A 25,022-nucleotide genomic window follows, 5' to 3' on the forward strand; every position below is an offset into this window, starting at 1 on the left:
CAATTGCCTTGCCTTCCCCCTCAAAAAAAAAAGAAAAAAAGAAAAAAAAAAGGAAGAGAGTGAATTTTCCAAATCTGTGTCTCAGGTTTGAGCGTTCTCTCAAGCTTACTTGACTCTGCTGCCAGATACTGTGCATTACCACCCATCCATTTCAAGCAGAACCTATATTGGGATGCATCAACTGGGCTGGAGGAATTAAAATTGAAAGGTCTTTCAGGCCTTGGTTGGGGAGAGGAATGAGCTTGTGTGTCCTAGTAAAGGCCTTCTCAACCACATTATCTCTGGATCTCTAACCCATATCTATTACTGCAAAGCCAATTTGCTTCCCTTCCTTTATTGCAGTTTGGTGACCCTGTGGACCATAGCCTGCCAATACTGTCCATGGGGTTTTCTTGACAAAGATGCTGGAGTTTTTGTAATTTCCTTCTCCAGTGGATTAAGGCACAGGATAAGTGACATTCCCAGGGTCACACAACTGTATTTGAACTTAGGGTCTTCCTGACTCCAGGCCTGGTGCTTCATCCACTGAACTGCCTAACTGCCTCCAAAAACAAAAAAAAAAAAAAAAGAAAGAAAAGAATACAACTATTACTCTCTAAGAGCATGTTGCTGTTAAGTTGTATCTGCCTCTATGTGACCCCACAGTCCATAGGGTTTTCTTGACAAAGATATTGGAGTGGTCTGCCATTTCCTTCTCCAGTGTGCCTCCATGTTAGGCAAATAGGGGTTAAATGACTTACCTGAAGTCACACAGCTAGTAAGTGTCTGAGGCTGGATTCAAACTCAGATCTTCCTGACTCTAAGCCTGGTGCTTTCTCAACTGTACCACCTAGCTGCTTCTACTCTATTCTCTCCCAGAGTGGATGTGTAGATTTCTCCCAATTAAAAAAAAATTCCTTTATAGAATCATTTTAAAATTGGAAAACAGCTGAGGGTTCAGTGAGCAGGGAAAGGTGCCAGGTCAGGTAGAGTTTGGGACTGTCTAAAAAATACTGGCAAGTGGCATTGATTCTTTTTGTTGCTTCACCCCTAAGCTCCCAGCCTTCCTCAAAACTCAATCAACTGATCAATAAAATTTTATTAAGTGCCTACTATGTGCTAGTCACTGTGCTAAGTTTCTATTAAATTCTCTATACAATTGCTGGACTATTTTCTTTCCCTGGAGAGGAGAGTGTCTCTCAGGCATCCTGCATTTAATAACTCAGAGGATTAAGGGAAAGTTTTGAAGAGGCCCCACTGCCTTAAGTAAGTAAGAGGCAAGTTCACCAGGGGTTGAAACTAAAAAAAAAAATCTGGATGCTGTTCAGCAAATAGGAATATTTAGGCACTTACTCAGATTTTTTTTTAAAAAAAGAAATATAATTTAGTTTGGCTTAGTTTGGGTTAAATTCAAACCAATATGGGACTTTGTTTTTTAAAATTTAGTTTTTCAGTGAGATGAAATGTTGTTCTGAATGATCTAGGCTATTTCCTCAATTTGGATGAGGGGTTTTTGTAGGGGGATACCAGACTCCTGTTTGTGAGTATCCTTTCTGGATGTAGCCAGGAAGAATCAGGGATAACTTTCCAGTAGTCTGGCCCCAAACATCTTGGAACTGCCCTCTTGCTGTAAGCTGGTGTTCATGTTGATGGTTTGGACCAAATAAAGGGACTGTCTGGAAACCTTTCCCAGACTTCAGCATCTGAACATGGCAGCTGATTCAGTAGTCAGAAAACTGGAATATTACAGGAGGCCTCCTGCATTTTGGAATTTAGCAACTCTTCAATTAAGATGATACTTCCTTCTATTCCTTTCTAGTGTTGCCATCTTGAAGCTAATAGACATTAATATATAATATCCCTGGAAATGATAATCCTGAGGTTTAGGAATTGGGAAGCTATCAATCCCCTCTTCCCTCCTCTCCATAATCCTAATGGGCCAATTGGTTAGTTTTCAGTAGGATTTTTAAAAAAATCAAAGGTCCCTAATAGTTTCTCTTCATTCAAAATGCCTCCTTCTTACCTGCCACATAGGACTGGCAACTGCATGGATAGCCCTAGGATATGATATCTCCTTGCTAATTATTGCTAGACATAATTAGAGCTATACTATCAATCATTTAGTACCAGTACCTCTTATTGGCCTATCTGATTAGAATCTCTTGACATTTCATTCCTCCACTTGTAATTAGCAGATCATTAATCATTATAGCACCCCTGTGGGCTGGGGGCCAGCTGGCATGAACTTTATTTGACAGAAAAAATGGAAAAAGCTAGAGCTTAAATACTCCAGGACTTGCCTAGAGTCAACTAGCATACTCAGAGAATATGGTATGAAAAATGAAATATAAAGCCTGGCAACTTTGGGTCCCATTTTCCTCCTCTCATTCCTTTTCTTATTCTCTCATGCTCTCCTGAGCCTTAAGATTTGCAATTTCTGGGAAAGTTGAATTAAACAACTGGGTATTGTAATGCCTGTAACAAATAGATGGACTCTGGGTTGTTAAAGTGGATGGAAATTCTCTTTTGAGAATATAGTATTGTAATATACATGTCAAAAAAATGGAAAGGAGAGAAAGTGGAATCACTTCATGTTTCGAGTTTTCTTCTCTTGTATTCTCTTACATATGTTCTGTTGTTTTACATTATTAATTATAGTTTTTAAAAAATTCCAATAACATCCTTCCACGAATTCTGAAGACTTTCCATAATAGTTCCCAGAAGACATCACTGAACTAAGACTGAGGTAGTCAATCACCCTTGGAATGAAAACTGTCACTTAATTCTTTACTGTGAAATGGTGTGCACGTCTGCAGATTATTGACTAAAGGTTACTTTCGGTAAAATCTGACATCATCAGGATTCCTGTTACATTTAACACCACAGCCTGAGCTCTTTGTAAGAAATGCTTCTATATATTGCAAGTAAAATGGAGACAATTATATGAACAATTCAGGCAAAAAGAAAAAAAAAAAGCTTAACTCACACCTTTGTTCCAATTCTCAGCATACTTCAGATGAAAGTGGGCTTATTTTCTACCATAAATTATTTGTATTTCCCTGTGCTCTCCAACGTCTTTCCAAAGAGAACTAATTGGAATTTACATTGGTTTATGTCCTCTGGTGAATGCTTTCCTTTTCACATGGATCTGTGTCCTAGATTAAATTCCACTGGGCACCAACCCTTGTGCTGGGGACAGTGGAGAGCAGGACACTACCTAGAGGATGAAAGGATCATTGATCTATGCCTTAAAGGAATTGTAGACGTCATCTAGTCCAGCCCCTTCAATTTATAGATGAGAAAACCTCAGCCCAAGAGGTGCTTAAGGTCACCGCAATAGTAAATAGGAGACACATGAATTGAACTGGGATCTTTTGATTTTAAAGTCATTGCGCTCTCGCTCTCTCTCTCTCTCTCTCTCTCTCTCTCTCTCTCTCTCTCTCACACACACACACACACACACACACATATACAGTTTGCATATCTATAGATATATGTTGCAGACCTACACATAGAGACATATATGTTGCATATCTATAGATCTCCATCGCACACATATATATTGTGTATACAGATATGTTTCTGCATACATACAGACATACACGTTGCAAATATATACACTATGTCGCAAAACATATATACAATACATATATGTGTAGATATATATTGTATACACAAGATATATGCATGTATTAGCATATATAGATAATATGCTGTATATGTATACATAGGCATATATACATGTTACACATATACACACTTATATATGTTGCATTATGTATATATAATATATAAAATATAATTTTTAAATGATTACACACCTTTCTTCAAGCATTTATTCCCACAACATGCCTTTTATGCTCTCCCCATACCCCCTGGACAAGCTACACATCTGCTGATGAGACTGCCCATCTCTAGCTTCCAGTACCATACAAGACGTTGGAGGATTATCTCCATCATCTTTTTTTCTTTTTCTTCACTATCACTATCCAAACAGTCAACACACACATTGATTCCACCACCTCCTACAATCATTGCCTTCTGATCCCTTTCCTGAACCTTTCCCTTTTACTTTCCAGTGTCAGGGGGGAAGGATTAGAGGGAACCTCTTTCTTCCTCTTCTCCATCCTTTCCTTCACACTCATACTTATACACACACACACACACACACACACACACACACACACACACACACACACACACACACACACATTCCATGGAGGAACAAACCATGTCCCTTACAGCCTCATCTATCCTGAGCTTCAAATGGATTAACATAAACTCCTTTCCACTCTTCTCTCATTTTTTACTCTATGTTTTAAATCAGTTATCTTCTGAGAGGACTCACCATTTTTTTAGGGGATGGACAAATCTATATATGTTTATGTGTGAGAGAGAGAGGGGAGAGAGGAAGAGAAAGAGGGAGAGAGAGGGAGAAATGGGGAGAGCATTTCTGAGACAGAAAGAGAGACAGAAAGACAGAGACAGACAGAGAGACAGAAAAAGAGAGATAGAAGAGAGAGAGAGAGAGAGAGAGAGAGAGAGAGAGAGAGAGAGAGAGAGAGAGAGAGAGAGAGAGAGAGAGAAGAGAGAATGTAATTATGTAATCCTGGTGTGGAAGAAACATTTTGAAATATTTGACATTAGTCTCTGCTTCATTGCGAGTAAATTAGGTGACAATAACCTTCCATATTTGGTCATGAGCCAGGTTAGCAGTCCCAGGTAGAAAGTACTGCATTCTTGAGGTAAAGGGACCTTATAGATTTAACCTGCTTCCTGAATTATCACTTCTCATTACTTCATCTCTTTCCTGGATAACAAAAGGAAGAGAACATCCTTTTGTTTTTTTCCAGCTCTCAAATGGTCTCTCTCTCTTCTCTGAATGAGGTTCCATGACCTCAATAATTCCAGGGTTTAGCATCTGGTGATTCACCCATATCATTACTCCTTCCCATTGTATTCTTAAAGGATTATTTTCTCAGTCCCCCTTGCTATCCATAAAATGCCTCCTTCCTTCCAAAATTTTACTGACAGCTCCCTCTTCCTGTCAAAAATCAAACTCCTGAAACAAGATGAAATTTGTCTTACTGCTTAATGTGTAAAAGGAGGTGAAGTACGACTTCTTTCCAGTGTCTTAAAAATGATGAGGCCTCAAATTAAAACAACTTTGAGATACCATCTCACATAGATCAGATTGTCTAAACTGATAGAAGGTGAAAATGGCAAATATTGCAGGGGATATGGAAAAATTGGGACACTAATACACTGTTGGTGAATTGGGAAACTGATCCAACCATTTTGGAGAGCAATATGAAATTATGCCCAAAGAGTTATAAAAGCCTTTGACAGCAATTCTACTATTAGGTATGTTTCCCAAGGTGATCAGGGAAAAAGCAAAAGAATCTATATGTTCTAAAATATTTATAGCAGCTCTCTTTGTGGTAACAAAGATCTGGAAATTGAGGCGATGCCCACCAATGGGGAATGGCTAGACAAGTGATGGTATATGATTGTGATAAAATAGTACTATGCTGTAAGACATGGTGGTTGACTCTAGAAAAACATAGAAAGACTTGCATGAAATGATGAAGAGTGAAATGAGCAAATGAGCAAAACCAAGGGAACACTACATATAGTAACAGCAATATTGTTGAAAGAATAACTAAGTATTATAAATACTCACCACTACTTCACTACTAAATCAAGTACAAAAGACACATGAAGTAAGGAATCATGAGCAGGTGGACTTCAGAAAACCTGGAAAGATTTACATGAACTGATGCTGAATATAGTGAGCAGAACCAGGAGAACATTTTGCACAGTAACGATGATTAACTTTGATAGACTTATCTCTACTTAGCAAATGCGAGGGAGGATCTAAGACAACTCCAAAAGATTCATTATGGAAAATGCTGTCCACATCCAGAAAAAAAACTATGGAGTCTAAATGCAGATCAAAGCATACTATTTTCTCTTTTTTGGTGTGTTTCTTGTTTCTTATTTCTTGTGGTTTCTCCCACTAGTTCTAACTCTTCTTTACTACATGACTAATTGAAAATATATTTAATATGAATGTATATGTAGAACCTGTATCAGACAGCACACTGTCCTGGAGTAGGAGAAAGGGAGGAATGGGGAGAAAATTTGGAACTCAAAATCTTATGGAAGTGAATGGTGAAAATTAAAAATTAATTAATTAATTGAAAAAAAGGAAATACCAAGGAAGATACTATCTACCTCTAGAGAAAGAACTGATATACGGAAATACCTATTTTATGGTTTCACATACATGTGTCAAATGTTGACCTTCTCTAGCTTGGGATGGGAGGAAGGGAAAGAGACAGTTTGGAACTCAAAATTAACAAAAAGTAGAAATTTTAAAAATTAAAAAGAAATTCTGAGTTAGAATTAACAAGAAAATTTTGCAAAGTCCTAAATCAAAGAATGTGTAATGACTGACTTCATCAGACATCAAACGCTAATAAATCTAGTTGAAATGGAAAGCAAAGGAAGTTGTTTGCTCCAGTTTAAATGATCATTAGCAAGTGGTTTTGCCTGGGTTTGTATACAGGAGAACTTCCACACCTGTTAAATGGGTGTAATGATAGGTTATCAACCTCTAAGTACTGCGAGAAAAAACCTTTGGAAACCTAAAAGTGCTACTGAAAGGAGATTTTCTGAGGTTTCTTTTCACTTTCCCTCACCCCATATCCAATCGATTGCCAAGATTCTACTTCCACAGCATACCTTGTCCACCCTCTTCTCTCCCTCTGCTTATACAGTCATGGTCAGAGTTCAGAATTTCAACACCTCTGTCTAGAGTTCTAGACTATTGCAATAGCCTCCTCTCAACCAATTAACAAGCCACAAGCAAAGGAGTTTATATGTCAATACAGAAGTCAACAAATATATACAGTACACAGAGAATAAATATTTTAAGGCTACAAGGTGGTTAAATACAGAGTAGTTTGGAAGGGCAGTTGAAAGCAGTTATGGGCATCAGGAAAGGCTTAATGTAGAAGATGTCTGCATTGCATTTGAAAAGAAAAGGGGAATTCTATGAGGCAGAGGTGAGAAGGAAGTGTATTCCAGGTACAAGGGAGCACAAAGTTAATAGCATGTCCTATGTGAGGACCAGAGAGGACTGGATTGCAGAGTTCTGGAGTGGAAGTAATGAAGCTGAAAAGATAGGTTGGCACCAGGTTATGTTTTCCTGCTTCCAGTTTCTCCCTTTTCCATCTTCCCTCCACACAGCAGCCAAAATACTCTTTCTGAAACTGAAATCTGACTACATCACTCCCCTTTTGAAAATCTCTGTCTCTCTTTGGATTAAAATAGAACAAAATGCAAATTATTCAGCTTGTCATTGAAAGCCTTTCACAGTCTGATTATAGACTACCTTTCCACATTGATTTCAGTTTTCTCTTTTAGGAACTCTCCTTTTCAGACAAATTGATCAACTTGCCAGTACCTAAACTTTATATTCCATATCCTGTTTGATATTTCTATGCCTTTGCATAGAAAGGTTTTCCCCATCCAGGAAATTCTGTCCTCACCTATCTCTCTGAAGGGTTTCATTTAAGGCTCAGCTGAGGTGTCAGCTTCTTAGGGAAACTTTTCCTCATCTCACTGTTATCATTTCTCTCTCAGTCCTCAGACTATCTTGCATTTATTTGCTTATTTATTTACACAATTTATAGTTTTTATCTATGTGCTCCAATGTTTAATGGAGTGCCTTATACATTCTTTCTTTTGTTACTGTTTTTATCTCAACATATAATTTCATTGGGAGTGTCTTCCTGGTGATAAACCTTTCTTTGACAGACTGGTACAATATATAGTCTTAGAGAGCTGTCTAGAGGCACATAGAGGTTAAACTACTTACTTGTCCAGGGTCATACAATCAGTGTATGTCAAAGGTTTCCTTAGAATCCAGATCATCCTGACTTCAAGGCTTGCTCCCTCTCCACTATACCACCCTGCCTCACTAGCCTTTTAAGAGATATTTCTTAAATTATATTGAATAGTATAATTAGATCATATTTTCAATAAGCTCCCCTTAACCAAATCCAGATCTCCAGACTGCTTCCTGCAGCTCTCACCTGAAAACAGCCCATCTCTTATCACAGTCTTCATTTGGGGTAAAGGGAGGGAAAATGTCTAACAGTGTACATAGACCTGGTTATAGCACTGGAGATACCTCTCTCTCACACAATAGATGAAAATAGAGTGTTCAACTTTCTGGAGCAGGGTTACAGGATGCAGTGGAGGAGCACAGTCCACAACATGATTCAGTAATCAAGAAGCCCAGGAAAACAGAACTGAGATGCCTCAGACTTCCTTTACCCCCCACTCCCTCAGTTCCACCTCAAGGCACTCCTGAATTGCTGAATTTGCAGGAGTCTTAGCTGGTCCTTTCCCTTATGTGATTATTAAACCAAATATACTGTGAAATTTTCAGAATGTACATGTGGGTTACAGGAAGAGAAATCACCCCCAAAATCATATGTTGGGCTTAGTGGTAGCCCACCCAAACAGAATCCTCTTCTTTCCCCTCTGACTGCCTTGTTTTTCTCCCTTCATTTCTGTCTTGAGATCTCAGATCCAACAAGATTTCATGTGTGTGTGTGTGTGTGTGTGTGTGTGTGAGCTCAGATATTTTCTGTTTATGTACATAGCTAGTCAACTGGCAAGTGAGTCCTAAGCCACCAAATAAAAGTACCATCTGTTTATTCCTTTTGATTTCCTCTAAAGCCTGCTACATAGCGTCAGCTTTCTCTCTTGTGTTACTAGGAGAACACTGTCGCTAAGTTTTTGATCTCCAAACTGAGCCAGTTACTTGGGTCTACTCAATTTGATGAGTTCCTCTATGGAAAATCTTTTGAAACATTTCAATTGTTGAGAGTCCTTCCTGCCCAGAGACAAACCTGGGAGGTGTGCAGACATCAGAGTAAAGAAGTTTCCCTACACTTATAATCTGACAACAATTGATATTTGTATTATGTCATTTAGGCCTCAAAGCAATCATGTGAAGTGAATCCAATGTTACTAACAGCAGAGGAAACTGAAGTTCAGAAAGGTAACTAAATCCATTGGCACTGGGCTAGTATCAGAGGCAGGCTATGAATGTAGGTCTTCCTGACTGAAGGTTCAAAAAGCTGTTTAGTACACAACAATATCTATATTTTATCAACCCTGTGAGGTAACAGAAGAGCTAAAGGAATAATTCTGATTACAAGATCCCACCTACTTTGCCACCCCCAATACATTTCAAAGCCTTCTGATGAACTGGTATTAAGCTGAAATGAGATTCAGCAACAGCACAGGGAGGAGAATGTGGAGGAATCTTAGCTCTGAATCTGGTGCTGAAAACAGAGTGGAAAAAAGTAAAGAAAAAAGAAGCCATCCTAACTGGGAAGCTACAGATTATTTTGAGCTTTTGTGGGAAACATTACAAGTGTCAGGGTTGTTTCTTTTTTCTTTTTCTTTTGACAGTTTAGGGTGCATGACTGGGGCTGTATGCTCCATGGTTCACTTCTTTCTGAAATATTTAAAAGCTTTTCTTTTTCCTTCCTTCTTTCCTTCCTTCCTTCCTTCCTTCCTTCCTTCCTTCCTTCCTTCCTTCCTTCCTTCCTTCCTTCCTTCCTTCCACCTTAGTTCCCATCTCTGTCTTCTTTCAAACATTGCCTGATGCTAATAATCTAAACTCAGTGCCTAGCCATTCTCAAGAGGAGTGAAATGGAGAGGAAAAAAAGTTCACAGAGGCCTTGGGATACTTAGGGTTGGATTTCTTTCTTCATATACAGTCCCATTCCTGTGCCCCGTGTCTCCAATAAATGTCCCTGTGTAATGGCATACTTATAAAGTCCTGGTTAAAGCCCCAATTACCCTCCTCCATCCTCCCCCTAACACATGGACTTCCCCCCGCCCCCACTAAACTTTCACTTCTTTAGGACTATGCCGTAATCCTGTTTGTCTATATTACAGAAGAAAAAAAAAACCTTGTATCCCCTTTCCTGCTTTCCCCTCCACCCCCCATATCGTTTATTATTCAAAAGAACACAGACTAGAGACCCAGGGAACCAGGCAACTTTGCATGTTGGCAAGTGTACCGTAGGATTGCCTGGGAAAGAGGAGCTACTTTTATGGGCTACGACTTTCCGAGAGGATTTCTCTGGATCCACAGAAAGCAACAGATTGAAACGGGCCCAGGCCGACCAACACTGCAGTCTAGTTGGTACCCTGTTTAAAACAATTTCCTTCCTCTGGACTTAGTTCCAAATTCTCGGCTTTTAACTAGAGTTAAAAACAAAACGAGGCCTGGAGAATGGAGGCACTGTATTCCTAAAGTGGACGACCTGAGTTCTGGAGGATTTCTCCTTCCTGCTTCCTTAAGTTCCAGGCCTTGAACATTGAAAGAACAAAAAATCAACCCGAATAAGTCTCAAAACCCCGGTTTTGGGGGTGGGGCGGGGTGCGGCGCGGCGTTGTGGATTGACTACGCGGGGGTTGAATGGTAACCTCTATAACCTGGTGTTATCGTTATTTTCTCTCTCCGCCCGAATCCTTCTTCCTTCTTAGGTTCAGGAATGGGGATGTAGGGAACAAGAAACTGTCTGTCTTTGGGCCCTTTGGTAATAAATGTCCCGGCAAAAAGGCTGAATACAATAAGCAGTGATGTCCCCGAGTGAATGAGCATCAGGTTGAGACTAGAAGGGAGGGGTTTCCAAGAGGGATTGGGAGAGGAGAAAGGAGCTAGACTTGCAGAGATCGAAGGACAGAATTGTAAAGCTATCAGTGCTCTGTATTGACAAGTAAAATAGATTTTCCCATTAGAACTGCTCTATGGATAAGGTGGGAGAAAACTGGCTAGGCAGCTCCTGGATGTACATCATTAAAGAAAGAATGAAAGTGAATGTATTAATAATTCAACCAGAAATTAAACAACCCCAAAAGCTTTGAAGTAATGAAAAGTAAGGTGGTTTCTGCGTGTTTACTTAAATCTCCTTTAATTCTGACTCATCCTCGCCTAGGTAGAGATACTAAGCGCCCCTCCTTTGTCTTTATCTTTTTCTTTTTCCCTTAGATTCTTGCGTGAGTACTAGCTGATAAGGCCAGTAGGAAGGCAGAAAATACTCCAGCATAAAAACAAGAAAGGTAGCGCTGTAGTTTGGACTCCTTTGGAGTCAGGAGAGCTGGGTTTTAGCTATGGCTCTGCCAACTAGTTTTGTAATCTTCCCAGGACAGGCTTCTTCTCCACACACCACCCAGTTAAAGATCAGGCTTTGCTCCAGCCCAGCCAGTTACAGGATCCCAAAGTGTGTCCTAGAGGTTTTTAAGTTTTTCAGAACTTCTGCCTTTCCCCACCCATCCACATTGACAATCCCCTCACTTGGTGCGCTGTTTCAGGCTTCATTTCTATGCTTCATTTCTCTCACTCCTCCCTCACCATCTTCTTTCCAGCCACCACCCTTCTCCACCAAGTCTTGACATTGCTGCAAATGCCCTCACTTCCCCCACCCCCTATCTTGGAAGCATGATGGAATTGGTCTGCCAGTTCTTGGAAAGGTTATGTCAATCTACTCCTCTATGGCCCCATTCACCATCCCCATAACTTCCAGGACCAAATTACTGTTTCCTAGCCACAACTCCCTATGTAGGACATCCCTATCTATCTGAGGATAGGAACTACCTTTACTTTCTTACCTGTTATATCCAATTTTATACATAAACATGGTGCTAGATACATAGTAAGAATAAAATAAATTTTTTTCTAAAAAAAAATTCCTTTATTCTTTGCCTCAGTTTTCCTATAGCTAGGCCATCATTAAACCCATTTCTATCTTGAAAATCTTATTATTTTGTGATTCTAAAAGTATTGACTTAGTTCCCAAACTTTCTGCCGGATAATTCCCATAGACCTTGTCCTCAAATGAGCCTTGGTTGAAATGAAGTCTGAGAGAATTCTTCAACTTCACCTTCAATTAGAGCACATTCTTCAAGCAGTAACTCCTCCCCCAAAGATAGAGAGATGTGGTTTATGAGGAAGAACCTTCTTCCCTTAATCAGCCTAAGGAAGTCGGTATAGGAAGACATGACCCGCTGTTAAAATGTCCTTTAATCTTTCTAGTGTCTTCATTCATGATACAAAATCCCAGTCTTTCTAAGTTGACCTAATGCTTGCCTCTGACTGTGTTAGCAATCCTGTTTCTCCTACTATAACATCAGATCTCAGCTGTAAAAGTTAAAACTGTGTGAAGCTCCCCCCCACATTAAATAGCTTACAAATAATTTTTCATAATTGAACTCTTCCTAAATACAATCCTTTTCCAGCACCCACACTGCTCCTTTCCATCCCCAAATTTAGGGGGGAAATGCTACTTAATGTTTAGGACTGCTGCTCAGGTACCAAAGGAGGATAAAAAAGGAAATTGTTTGGGTTTTTTGGAGGGGAGTAGGAGAATCAAGAGGAGACTGCTGGCCTTCCGAGGAAACAGTACCCCAACTCCATTATATTCTGCTTTTGATGGACACCCCCCCAACTAAAAGTGTTCCAACTAAAATATTAATAATAACAAATTCAATTCAATTTATGATATATCTACTTTGTGCAAGGCATATGAATAAACCACAGCTTATGGAAATGAATGATATACATTTTTTTAAAAAACCGTCTCGGTGTGAACGTTTCTCTAAGCTTCTCTAATTGTGTCTGGTCTGTCTCTCTGTGCTTGCCTTTCCGTCCTAGACTTTACTTCGTCTGATTCTGGAGAAATGTGAAGAGCGGGAACGGAAGCCCTTCTCAAACCTGGGAAAGAACAACCAAGTCGTATTTCTCAGTTTCTAGCCAGCACCCATCTTATTAGAACATGTATTCGTAAAATAATAACCCACCTGGCCGAAGCTTGAACGCAGCAATGAATTTCGGATATCACTACTTCCTTAGTCCAAGGACATACATAGGATTTTGATCTTTGAGGATTTAGGATTTGAGGATACACTACTTTCCACAGAGTGAGAGGTGTCATCCAATCCCAGATCAAGGAAGAGCAGTCCCAACATTTAAGACCCTACTAGCCTAGACTAGTTTATGCAACGAGAAGTCAATCCAATTCGTTTCATTCTTTAGCTGTTAAAAATTTCTTCCTTTCCCTTAACTTGTTCTCTCGCCTACATATTTTTATTGAGACGAACTTCTGCTAGCTGGTCTGTGCCTCTGTCTACACAGATGCGTGTTACACTCGCTTGCGCGTTTGTGCTATGACTAGCTATTTAGAGATCTAGCCACAACCGCTACTCAGCTGGTTGCTTTCTGAACTCTTTCTACACAAAAAGCTCGGTCTTTTCTCTTCCCTAAATTCAGTACGTTGTTGTCCCGCTTTTAATGGGCTCACGACAGTGGAGAGGAAAGAAGCATAGAAATCCAGGACTGGTTCTCAGGCTGCGGGATAAATTTACAGGCTGAGAAGGTAGAAACAGGGGTACAGGAACCTCTATTTCGTATTCATCGCCTACTGAAGATAAAAGGAAGTTCTTCACCCCTGAAAAATTCCAGAAAATTAAGAATTTATTATTCTGAATTAGGCACTTTAACTACTCAGTCAGTCGGCCAATCAGTGAAATAAGCATTCTTTAAAGCACAGTGCCGGCCACTGTACTCAGGGTTGGGGGACACAAAGAAAGGCAAAAAAGAGTTTCTTCTCTCCACTTCTCAAACTAAGGGGTTGGAGGGGAGGGAGGAAGAGGAGAGATAATACGCACACAGCTATGTACCGCAAACTATATGCTGGATAAATAGGAAGTAATCAACAGAGAGCTTGGGAAAGGCTTCCTGAAGAAGGTGGGATTACTATTCCATTTCTCCTTTGGAATTTGAAGTTAAATTACTTTTTTCCCCCACAAAGAAAGAGATTACAGTTCAAATAAGAAGTTGGAGAGGCGATGGTAATAGCAGTAATGATATCAACACCAATAATTATTAACCCCTTTCCACATTTCTATGGGACTTTCTTGGAAACTCCCTAAATAGCATATCACATATAAAACATCTTTCCCAGAAAATTTGCATTCTAACATTAGAACTGTTTGAATTTGCCTCCAACCATATGGTTTATTTTTATTATTTTTAAAATTGCATGCTTCTGATTCATTTCACATTTCTTAGAAGAATAGAAAGCGAAAAAGAAACACAGGCTTTTAGGTAGGAAAAGAAATCCCAAACCTGTCTGTCTATCGTGTTCAGAAAAGTTTTTACAAACAAGTTTTGCAAATAGTAACTAACCTTCGTGAAGGGAAGGGATCAGTGTAATCTATCACCTTTTTATTTTATTTTAGCTGATCTGATCTTAGTTTAATTTTCTCTATGCCCTCCCAGTCCCAGAGTAATACTTCGAATTTGTCCGGTTGATATTTGGAGGCTATTTACCCAGAGAATCTAGGCACAGTACAAAGACTGGGATGTCACACTTATTTCATGAAACTCTTAAAGAGAACATTAGCCAGGTTCTAATTTCCTTCCGTTTATCAATTTCAAGAACAAGTCAAGTGATAAATTAGTCCCCTGCAATTTTCCAACTTGAAATCTTGGGGTGGGGGGGGGAGCCGATGAGAGTGTGGTGTGTGTGCGTGTGTATGGTTGCTATGGTGGGATGGCGTTTATGTAAAGCCCCGGTGAAGAGATCGGACAAGAGAATTGACTATAGTCAGTATAACTGAATTTGCAATGTCAAGGAAAGTTAGCAGGAGGATACCGAGACAGACACAGATTTAGATTAAATCCAGAGAGTCACACGCACAGAGAGATACTGAGTTAAAATTCGTCCAAACACTGTCACTGGCAAGAATATCTCCCCGATTAGGGTAGCACTATTTCTCCCGTTCCCGGGATCGGAACCTCACTAAGCTCAGCTGGGCTCCCTAAAGCTCAGTTGTTGTGATGTCTAGAGCGGAAAAAGAAGAGAGACAGCAGGTGTCAGAAGACAGCGATGGCTTCTGCCCCTGCCTCTTTCCTCTTTCACACCTTCCATTCGCAGCCCAAGACATATACATCCATCTGACGCTCTTTGCTAGCCGAGGCCAGCCTGAGCGCGTTCACCCTTCAGGAGAATTTAGGATTTATTTCTTTTTCTCCTTTTCTTTTCCCCTCCCCACTCTGGGTTGGAGGTCCCGGAAGTCCCAGTCTCTCCCTCCTGTGCCCTTGCAGATTAAGTGTAATAACTTCTCTTCCTTCCACTCATCCTTGTAATCCAGGGTGCCTCCCTCCCCTGCCATGCACATCGAATTTAAAGCCACCAACTTCTCATCGAAGTCTCCCCCAGGAAATTCCTTCATTCCTCTGGGGAAGCTAATAAAAATAGTTTCAAGACCGGAGACCAAACACAAGAGAAAATAAAGGAGAGGGGGTTTGAAGGTAAGGGGAGCGGGGAGAAGCCAGATCTTAATTAGCTTCCACACAGAAGATCAAGTTATGTAATATGTAACTAATTATAACCACCTGCTTCCAAGGAAAATTCACTTGGGTCTCTGGACTGGGAAAGGACCTTAAGGTTGGACGTCTCTCGTGGTTGCACCTGCTGTTCCTACCCATGGGGCACCACCCGCACAGCCTGAGACAGGGTGGGCTGGTATTGGGGTTTCTGGTGCTCTGCTCTCAGACATTCTCTCTCTGACACTTCTTTCTTTCCGTGCTCCCCACAGACTGAATTTTCTCATCAGAAGAGTTCAGAGAGATATAAAAAATGCAGAGCCAGCCAGGGAAACAGGAAGGCATATAAATAATTTTAGCAAGAAAGCTGCCCGCTATATTTCAGTCCAAAACGTTTAGATCGCAGTCTAGTCGTGGCAACTTGGTGAGGTCATGCCCATATCCTTGGCGGCAGGCTTGTGAGGTTGCCTTTGCAGAGGATACGAGGAAAAGTCTCCTATTTATTTGTTTACATCTATGCAGTGGACAATGACTGAAAGATGAGTGGGGAAATAGCCGGCTGTATGTGTGTTATCATAACACAAAAATCTGTTTTAGACATATCCTAGCCATCATTTCCCACATTCAGTCCAGCGCTTAAAATGGAGATTTCCTTTCTACTTTATATTAGGAATACGGAAGGAAACTATTAAAATTAGCCTCTCCTGTCATTTTCTCCTTCCCAAAACCTCAGTCTTTTCTGTGCATGTTTTTTCTTCTTCAAAATTGCTTCTCTAAGCCCTTCCAAGTCCCAGCTAAAATCTCACCTATAGGAAACTTTCCCAGAATCACCTTAATTCTAGTGCCTGCCCTCTCTCGATTACTTCCAATTTATTTTCTACGTAGCTTGGTTGTTACATAGTTGCTGCTATGTTGTCTCTACCATTAGACTGAACTCCTTGAGATGAAGGACTGTTTTTTTTTTTTATTTTACTTTGTATTACCAGTACCGTCAGGTACACAGTAGGCTCTTAATAAATGTTTGAGTGACTGATTTCCACTCAGAGTCTGCCACGTTATATCTGTTTCGAATTATAGGGGGGAGGGAAGGAAAGGTCTGAGTGACAAGGTATCTGGGGACATCCTAAAATTACTCATCACATTCTTTCATGCATTTGCTAAATCTTCTGCTACTATTTTCCTGTGAGGTCTTATCCTCTGCTGCTGGGGCTAGGCCCAGAACTACACCCTCCCGCCTGTAGCTGTGAGATAGACCTCAGAAATTGAAGCATCAGTATGCTAGCTTTATGTATGCGTGTTTTTAAAGCCAGTAATAAGTCCTCTTTCTCCCACTCCCTGCTGAAAAAGTACTTAATAAAGATAAACAGGAAAAAAGCGAAAAAGTAAAATCGCTTCGCTACCCTATGAAGTTAGATTTAAATTTCAGGTAAACCCAGTTTGTTTGGTTTACCTTTTCTGCTTCGGCATCTTGCACAGGTCTCACCACTTTCCCTTTTCACCCAACTCCAATCACTTTCCTTCTCTTTGTCCACCCCCAACTTTCTCTAATACAGGTTTTATCTAGAGAGAGCTCCGCGAACGCTCGAATCTTCCTAACCTCGGTGCAGCAAGCCCCTTGCCGTAATCCTGCCGTTTTGAGCTACAACACGGGTCAGAGAAGCGTTCCTATAGCTGTTTCTCACCCTTTCCATACCCCACCCCCAGGCACTAACTGGTCTCTAGAGCTGCCACAATTCCCTGTCTGAGCAGAACTCCCCCCCCCGCCCCAACGCTCAGTTCTCTGTTCTCTCCACCTCCTTGTAAAGCTGGTCATTCTCTCCTCTCCACAGCTGGACGACAAAGAACATCTCACCTTCTGGAAAGACTGCACGCATTTTAAGGTAGCTGGTGGTGAGTCGAATGATGGATGCCTTGTCTAGCTGAGAGGTGATGGCCGAAGGAAGGGGTAGCAACTTGGCCAGTTCATAAAATTCTCCATTTTCTTTTTCCCTCCTTGTCTTGGCTGCATTCTTGGACTTCTCCTTCATCGTGCGACTGCTTTGGGCATATTATAGTAGACACGGCCCACTCTCCAAATCTCCAATGCTCAGCAGCCTCAGCGCGTAAGGGTTTAGATTTCTAGCAATGAATTGGGTTCGCCAGGAATAAGTCGATTCTTTTGGCCGCGGGCGAGTGAGGTGAAAGAAGAAAGTCCAAGATCAATTTTCCTGAATAAACCAATTCAGGCATGTGAGAGATACAACAGCAAGGAAGCAGCACTGGAGGGAAGGAAACTGAAGAGGATGTCAGGTTAGAAGTTCAGTCTGTTAGGTAAAAGACCCCTGGATCAAGGAGAGAGAGAGAGAGCCTCGTAGAAAGGCCTGGAGACACAGCTGTGGCGTTGGCAACAGCGTCTGAGGTTTCAGGAGGTCTTCTTGCCCAGAGAGTTGATTTCTCGAGGCTTGGATAATTTACTGTTATCGAGCAAAACCTGAGATAGGAAATTCTCGCTCTGGCTTCTCCCTGTAGCAGCCCAACAAGAAATCATGCTCTGGAGTTGTTAGTGTCAATCAGCAACCAAATGACTCTCTCTCTCTCTCTCTCTCTCTCTCTCTCTCTCTTCTTCTTCTTCTTCTCTTTCTCCCCTCTCCTTTCCCTGTCTTCCTCTCTCCTACCTTTCTTCTTCCTTTCCTCTTTTTCTTAGTAGGGAGTGAAAATATGGAGAAGAGGAAAATTTGTTTAGTCCTCAACCAAGGGGAAAAACGGTCTCAAAACGCTAGGCCGGTGAATAAAAGGCAATTCCAAACCACAGCCCCCGTCTTAGCAGCAGTAGCAAGAGTAGGTAAAGTCAATGAATGAGAGTCCGAGATGGGAGTGAGTAGGGGTGCTGGTCAAAATCAGCAGCTCTCTTTTCTTGGCGCTCCCGCCTGGGAGATTCCGCTCGGATAGGAGGACTGTGTGTAGGTTTGTTTTTCTTCCACGTGCTCATGAGCTATGTTTGTTTATTACAGACCTGTCTTCCTGTGGAGTCCGACAGTCCCTTCTTGCTCTGCGAAAAGAAGGGGGAGAAGGAGAGAGATGGGGGTTGGGGGGGAGTTGTAGAGAGGCAGGTGACGAATGAATCTCTCTTTCTCGACATTCCGGCTTCCCAAAAGTCACATGACAGTTTCTATATTTCCACTTTGGTAATTTTCCCCAAGACATCCAAGAGTTCTTGAAATGTTAAAGAACTCTGCATGCTTACATACATAATATTATACATATCATATATAAGCATATATATATGACAAGGAATAGGTTATGAGAAATCATTCAAGGAAATTGTAGTAGAAAAGAGAAGAGGAAGAGAAAAAGGAATAAGAGAAAAAGAAGGAAAAGAAAGAGAAAAAGGAAGAGGAGAAGGAAGAGGAAGGTGAAGGGAAGGGCCTTGCTAGGGACCCTATGAAAAAGACCAGAGAAAAGCAGAAATAAAATGAAGGAGGAGGAAGAGGAGGGGATCAGAGGTGAGGTGATTAAGAGGTATGAGGAAAATATGGGAGAAAAGAAAAGAGGAAGATTAAGACAAAAGATTAATTTTGTGATTTGGAAATATTTCACCAGGGGCCCATATTAAAGCTGACCTCTGCCCTCCAAATCCAGCCTTGGTCATTTCCCATTTATAAAGGGGAAATGTGAAAGCAAATCTCTCCCCCTCCCCTTTCTCCTTCCTCCCTCCCAACTTCATTGGTCTAAGAGGAAAGAGGGTGGGACAGAAGGATATGGACTGGAGGAGAAAGGAAAGTCTGTTTCACTGTCTCTTTCTTTCCTACCTGTTGGTCTCCTAACAGGAGACCAAAACCTCCTCTAACAGTCCCCTCCACATCCATGAAAACAGAAGGAAGTTCTGAAACTGAACTTTGTGAGCATTTTTGTAATAAAGAAACAGGGACACAACAGTTAATTAAATCCCAAAAAGTAGAGAACAGAAGCCAGCAGCTTAATAAGGTGTCTGTTTCAGGGAAGTCTAGCTGGGAGACCCTAGGGAAGGAGACTAGAGAATCACAGAACTGGACAGAAGAAAGGTGGTAATCTGATTGTATAATCCAGCTGGCTGGGATGATTTTGACTTAGTATGAGGCTTCAGACGTTAAGGCCAGGTCTTTTCTGGACCTTCAAGCCATTGTGGATTCTAAAAAGAGTTTTGAAGTAATTTAGGAAAGGTGAGGTTGAGCTCCTGAACATCTCTGTTAGCTTAAAAGTCTTTTCTCTGCTGAGTTCCAGGGGAGGTGTAAAACAGAAAAAAGAGGGAAGGTGTATATGTAATTACATTGTTTGGTGGGGAGTACTTTCAGCAACCTGATGTTCCTTTCAAGAACAACTAAACTGGAATCAGAGTGAAAAGTGTTCTTTAGCAAACTAGTAATCTGAACATATGGGATCACTGAAACTATATTGCTTACAGCTATTTATAATACAGGCACACAACATGGTAATACACAACTGTCTTACACATATCTCTGAGTAATTCTTTCATAGGGGCAGGTGGGCAGGGCTAAAAGGAAAATCTCATGGTGTTTCAGTATCTGCCTGTTTCCAGCAACTGATATGCTCACTGGGTATTTTGGCCTCCCACCCTATACCTGGGCTGGAGGAAATCTGTGAACAATTTCTTTCTCTCTTACTAGTTCTCTTAATACCTCAAATCTGACTTTCCTAGTATCTCCACTGAAAACTTCCCAAAATGCCTCATTGTGCGTGGGACATTTTACCCAGAGTTCCGGAAGCTAGTAATGCCTTGAGTACAGGCCTGGTGATGAACTAACTCTGTCTCTTGTTCAAGGACCAGCCTAGTTCATCACCACATGGGCTGCAGGGAGATGAACTTTTCAATGACTACAAATCCATTTGACAGTCTACTGGGGATGTCATAGAGAAGTTGTATTATATACTGGTGGAGGGAATCACAGAACCTTGAACTACTGAAATAAATTGTGAGAAAAAACTTTGTTTACTTGAAAATACCACATAAATGTGAGCTACAGCATACACATATGTACCCATACATACACTATACATACACAGTTAAACTGATCTGCCTATCTGCACTATCAGCAAAGTGTAATATTAGCTGATGTTTATGTATAACATATCAAGTGCTTTCCTCTCACAATAGCCCTGTGAAGTATATTCCTAGAGTAAATATCATTAAGCCCATTTGGCAGAGGAGGCAGCTGACTTTCACAATGGCCTCAATTAACTAACCCACAGTAACAAAAGTGGTACATTTGGAGCTAGGACTTCAGATTCAGTGCCTTTTCTTTATAATATTCAGCCAGCTCACAGAAGCTCATGTCCCTATATTTAAATGATGTTTTCATATGAGTGTACTCGGAGAGTGTCTTCAAGCCCCTAGTTCTCATGATAACTTTTACCTTTCTTAACTAAGATTGGAAAGTATACTTTATTTGAGATAAGAGGTGCTGGGTTCAAATTCCAGCTGTGGGCTCACTCATCACCCTTCTTGTCCAGAGCCCAGGTACTTAGCCATTTTGAGGATTAGTTTTCTCATCTGAGGGACCTGGACTCGCCAGATGACCATCAAGGCCCCTCCTGACACTAAATCTAAGGTCTTTCAAATAGCAAATTTTGACTTCCATATTCTTGGGTAATAGATGGCTAAGTTCCAAAACTGTAGGACTCACATTCATGTGGAGAGATTTTAATCCTACAGTATAGGACCTACTATAAACTACATATTTATTTATTACTGTGTTTTTATCTAAAGAAGTTGTGTGAGGTAGAAAGAGCCTGAAATCAGACTCAATATGTGGATTCAAATCCCTCTTGTGACACTAGTTGTATGACCCTGAGCAAGTCACTTGCTTTTTTTAAGCCTTAGTTACCTTTACTGCAAAGTGAGGACAATGATAACTCTATTACCTGCCTCACAATAGTACCTGCACTACTCCATACCTCTATGTTGTGAGAATCAAATAAGCCAATGTATGCTAGGCTTCAAAAATCTTAAAAAGTATTATAAAACTTCGGTTATTAGTAGTATTAGTAGGGGGAGGGGAAAAGGAAGTAAAAATCAGAGAGTTTCAGTCCAAGCTTTGGCTCAGTTTTTATTTTAAAAGGATTCTTTTAAAAAGCATCTCCCTGTAAATGAGCCCTTGCTTCATTAACAAATTCAAGCATTCTTATCCCTTGTATGTAAGTGAGGGCCAGTTCTTGTAGAGAACTAGTACACAAATGTTCTTATGTCAATTTTTCTCACCTTTGTGAATAATGCTGGAAAAGGGGGGATTCCCTTCTAAGGGAATAGTTTCATTTTGTAAACTCATCCCCCAGGTCCCTTCCTTAAGCTTCCTTTAGTATTCATTCTCTTTCTCCTCACTCAAGAACTTTGGACCATCTTCCTTTCTTCATCTTCCTTCCTTTCTCCAACTCCAGCTGAACTTCTGTCTCCACTTACAGAGGTTCTGATGCTCCATTTATTTTAGTGAGGGGAGTTCATTTCTTGTTAGAAGGGAATTATTCTGATCACATTATGAGACTAAACTAAAATAAAAATTTGGTTCTGGGAACAAAAATTTCTCCTGAACCAAATTTCAATTTTCTTGAAGTCTAAAGGGAAAAACCACTGTATACTATTGTTAATTTTAGTAACTATTTGCCTGTGGTTTATGCCTCAAAATCATCTAGCCTAAAGATCACTTATTCAGTACGTAGCTATAAGCAGATGAGTAAGCACAAACTTAAAATCTGGAAGATAAAGGGCTAGGAAGGACCTTTTAGATATCAAATAGATCAAACTCCTCAATAATAAGGTGACTAAGGCCAGGAGAGTAAAAAATGACACCCAAAGTAATTGTTAGTTGACAGAGCTGAAACTAGAACCCGCACCAACAGTCCTCTGGTATACCACTCTCATTCTCTGGGTCTCAACAAATCTTTCCACAGTCACATGCAAGTGTTTTTTCTAGACTCCCTCATCCCCCCACCTCTGCATCTGTCTGTGTGGGTCCAGGGACTCAAAATAACCCTTGTTACAAAGTAACAACAGATGAAAGTTCCTGAGCCATGAAAGCTGGAAGGAGGTAAAGACTTAGTAGCAGAAATACTTCTGAGATCTCTCTGTCCAAAGAACCCCACCTTTGCTAAATCGACCAATGCATGAGGGAATCTTTTAGTGGGCAACATTTTCGGTAGTTAGCAACCATCTCAATGGTCATTGCAGTTTGCAGTGTCTCCTTGATCCTTCTTCATCTGGGAAATGCATTGTTTTTTATTTTTATTTATTTTATTTTATTTTTATTTCTAGTAGTCCAGGAATACAAGCACTTGCTTAGCAGTACTGAACCACATGTTGGTGAGATTGCAGCTGCTCTGATTCACTGACCCTCAGAATAAACTTAAAGACCAGAGGAAATTGAAGTGAAGAGGTAGTGAAAACCACTAAGGCCCAGCCCTATTCCAACCTGACTAATTGTCTGCCTTACTGATTACGGAGTAACCTTGGGATCAAAATCCTCTTGCCTGAAGGAGGTTTAAGAGTGTTTAATCGAAGGGAACCAGGAAAGGGAGAATAGGGAAGACAGACTACGGACTTACTCTGCTTTTCTCTGTCAGTCTCAAGTAGGCAGATCACTGAGGGAGGATCTCTCCTTAGACAGACTTCTTATTTTTACACAGATTTACTTATAAAGATATTCATTTTCTTTACTCAGAATTTACCAAACCTATTCCTATCCCCTCCCCTTCCCCCTCTCCTTTCCTCTGACTCCGAGCTCTCATATCTTTGGAAATTTTAAATCAGAAAACTGATCTGGAAGGAATTGTGACCTTGAAAGGGAAAGAAAGTGGATCTGTGTCTCTCGACATCTGGTTCGACTTTACCCTTCAGATGCCCCCAAACTGCCCCCCTCCCACAGTTCTTTGCTCCTTCCTTACCTGCTGCACAGCTTTGGCGGAAATTTATTTCAACGGGGATCATAGATCAAGAAGATAAAATTCACAGATGTTTATATAGATAAATTATGGGTTTACTGGGAAGGCAGTCCCGGTTGTTGATAATGCTATAGTGATACAATTTTTATAATGGGGGGGAGGGGGTTAGGATGACTACCACTTTTGGCATCGGATTAAGAAGGGGGATTTCAAAGCTACATCTCCATCGAACCCCTAAAGTGAAATTTAAAGATAGAGCAAGTGATGACAACTGAAAGTCGAAGGCGCTTTCTAATACTTTGCTTCTGATTTGTTTTTCCGTGGATGTCCAAGGCTGGGATTCAACATACTGCCAAGTAAAGTGGAAAATGAGTCAATTACATGGCTATTCCACCCAACTCTTCTCACTCCATCCAAAACCTCTTTACCTCACCCATATATCAAACAGGAGATTGGTGAGTGGGTTTTCTTTGGGGGGCAGGGAGGATTTTCTGAACAATTTCATCAATTCTTCATTTCTTTCTTTATTTATAGACAGCCATCTATCATGATTGTTTTTCTGTCCATATCAAAGAATAACATCAATACATAGAAATATAATGTCAATTGCTATAAAATATTTTTAAATTACAGGTATTTGGAAGTAAATTGTTCTTTTTATGAAGATTATAACAATATTTGCTCTTCTCTAAAATACAGTAAAGAACTAGTAAGAGCATAGATCCTCTTATTTAAAGAAAATCCTTTCACTGAAAGCTATCCCTTTAGTGAAAGTGCTTCACTTAGACTGTTTCTTCTTTAATTATCTTACTGCTTTACAGGGAACCAAAGTAAATCCTTCCTCACAGGTGGAGAAAAGAACAAAAATAAATAATAATTAAGAAGTCCAGGGTTCTGTGCAGCTTCTTTATTTACAGTTATTCCTTCCAGCCAAAGAAAATTATCCCAGGTTAAGAGTTTAATGACAGCTATAGGTAAGTAAACATCTGTTTGGTTTGTCTGCTTTCAGGACTTAAAACATGAAAACAGAGCACTATATAGACCAACCCAAACCTCTTCACTCTTCGGTCTTTTTATTTCATTGAGAAAGCTTCGGAATCTTAAGAGAAGGCTATTTATGCTCCCAGTCACCTTAGCAGCTTGTTTTTTGGGACCAGCTCAAAGCTAATTTTCCTCTTTATTTTTATAAAGTGGCAAAGACTAAATTTAGTCCCTTCAGACATCTTCATAGTCAGGGCTAAGCCGTTAGGATCTTAGGACTCCAAGTATGGTGGGGGGGGGGGGGGGGGGGGGAGGAGAGAAAGAATTAAAGAGAGAGAGAAACAGTAAGGTTTGAGATCAGAAAAAGTCTTTCACCAAAAGCTTATAAATATGTGGATGAATAAATGCTTCCCTCTTCCCTTTCTGCCTCAAGGCATTGCATTTAACTGGACAAAACCCGTTAGTATCATTGATATTAGTAAAAGTGATTAGATAAACTACCGGAAAAGCGTATCTAATTGGAACGGGAAGAGATGATTCTTGGTTTTATGAATTTTGGCAAAGCCTTTAGCTCCCCTACCTCCCCCCCGACAATCTCTGTTTTTTCCTTTGTTTCTGGGAAAGTGCGTAGAGACACTCCAGTCCCACAACGCAACCCTTAATCATTCACGAAGTGCCTGTTTAAGAGAAATTGACAAGAAACTCAAGGAAAAATTGTACTCTATCATCT

At 40.5% G+C, this 25,022-nt stretch overlaps 1 protein-coding gene across 1 annotated transcript in view; it reads right to left on the reverse strand.

Annotated features, from left to right (window-relative positions):
• Nucleotides 1–17,798, reverse strand: part of SIM2 (SIM bHLH transcription factor 2) — a 76,483-nt gene extending 58,685 nt beyond the window's left edge. The window contains exon 1 of the mRNA XM_072614911.1: nucleotides 17,256–17,798. Coding sequence (XP_072471012.1) covers nucleotides 17,256–17,430 — 175 coding nt within the window. The 5' untranslated portion in view covers nucleotides 17,431–17,798. The remainder of the gene's footprint in view (nucleotides 1–17,255) is intronic.
• Between the last annotated feature and the right edge of the window lie 7,224 nt (nucleotides 17,799–25,022).

The sequence above is a fragment of the Notamacropus eugenii genome, chromosome 5, assembly GCF_028372415.1.
Source record: "Notamacropus eugenii isolate mMacEug1 chromosome 5, mMacEug1.pri_v2, whole genome shotgun sequence".
NCBI classification, from domain to species: domain Eukaryota; kingdom Metazoa; phylum Chordata; class Mammalia; order Diprotodontia; family Macropodidae; genus Notamacropus; species Notamacropus eugenii.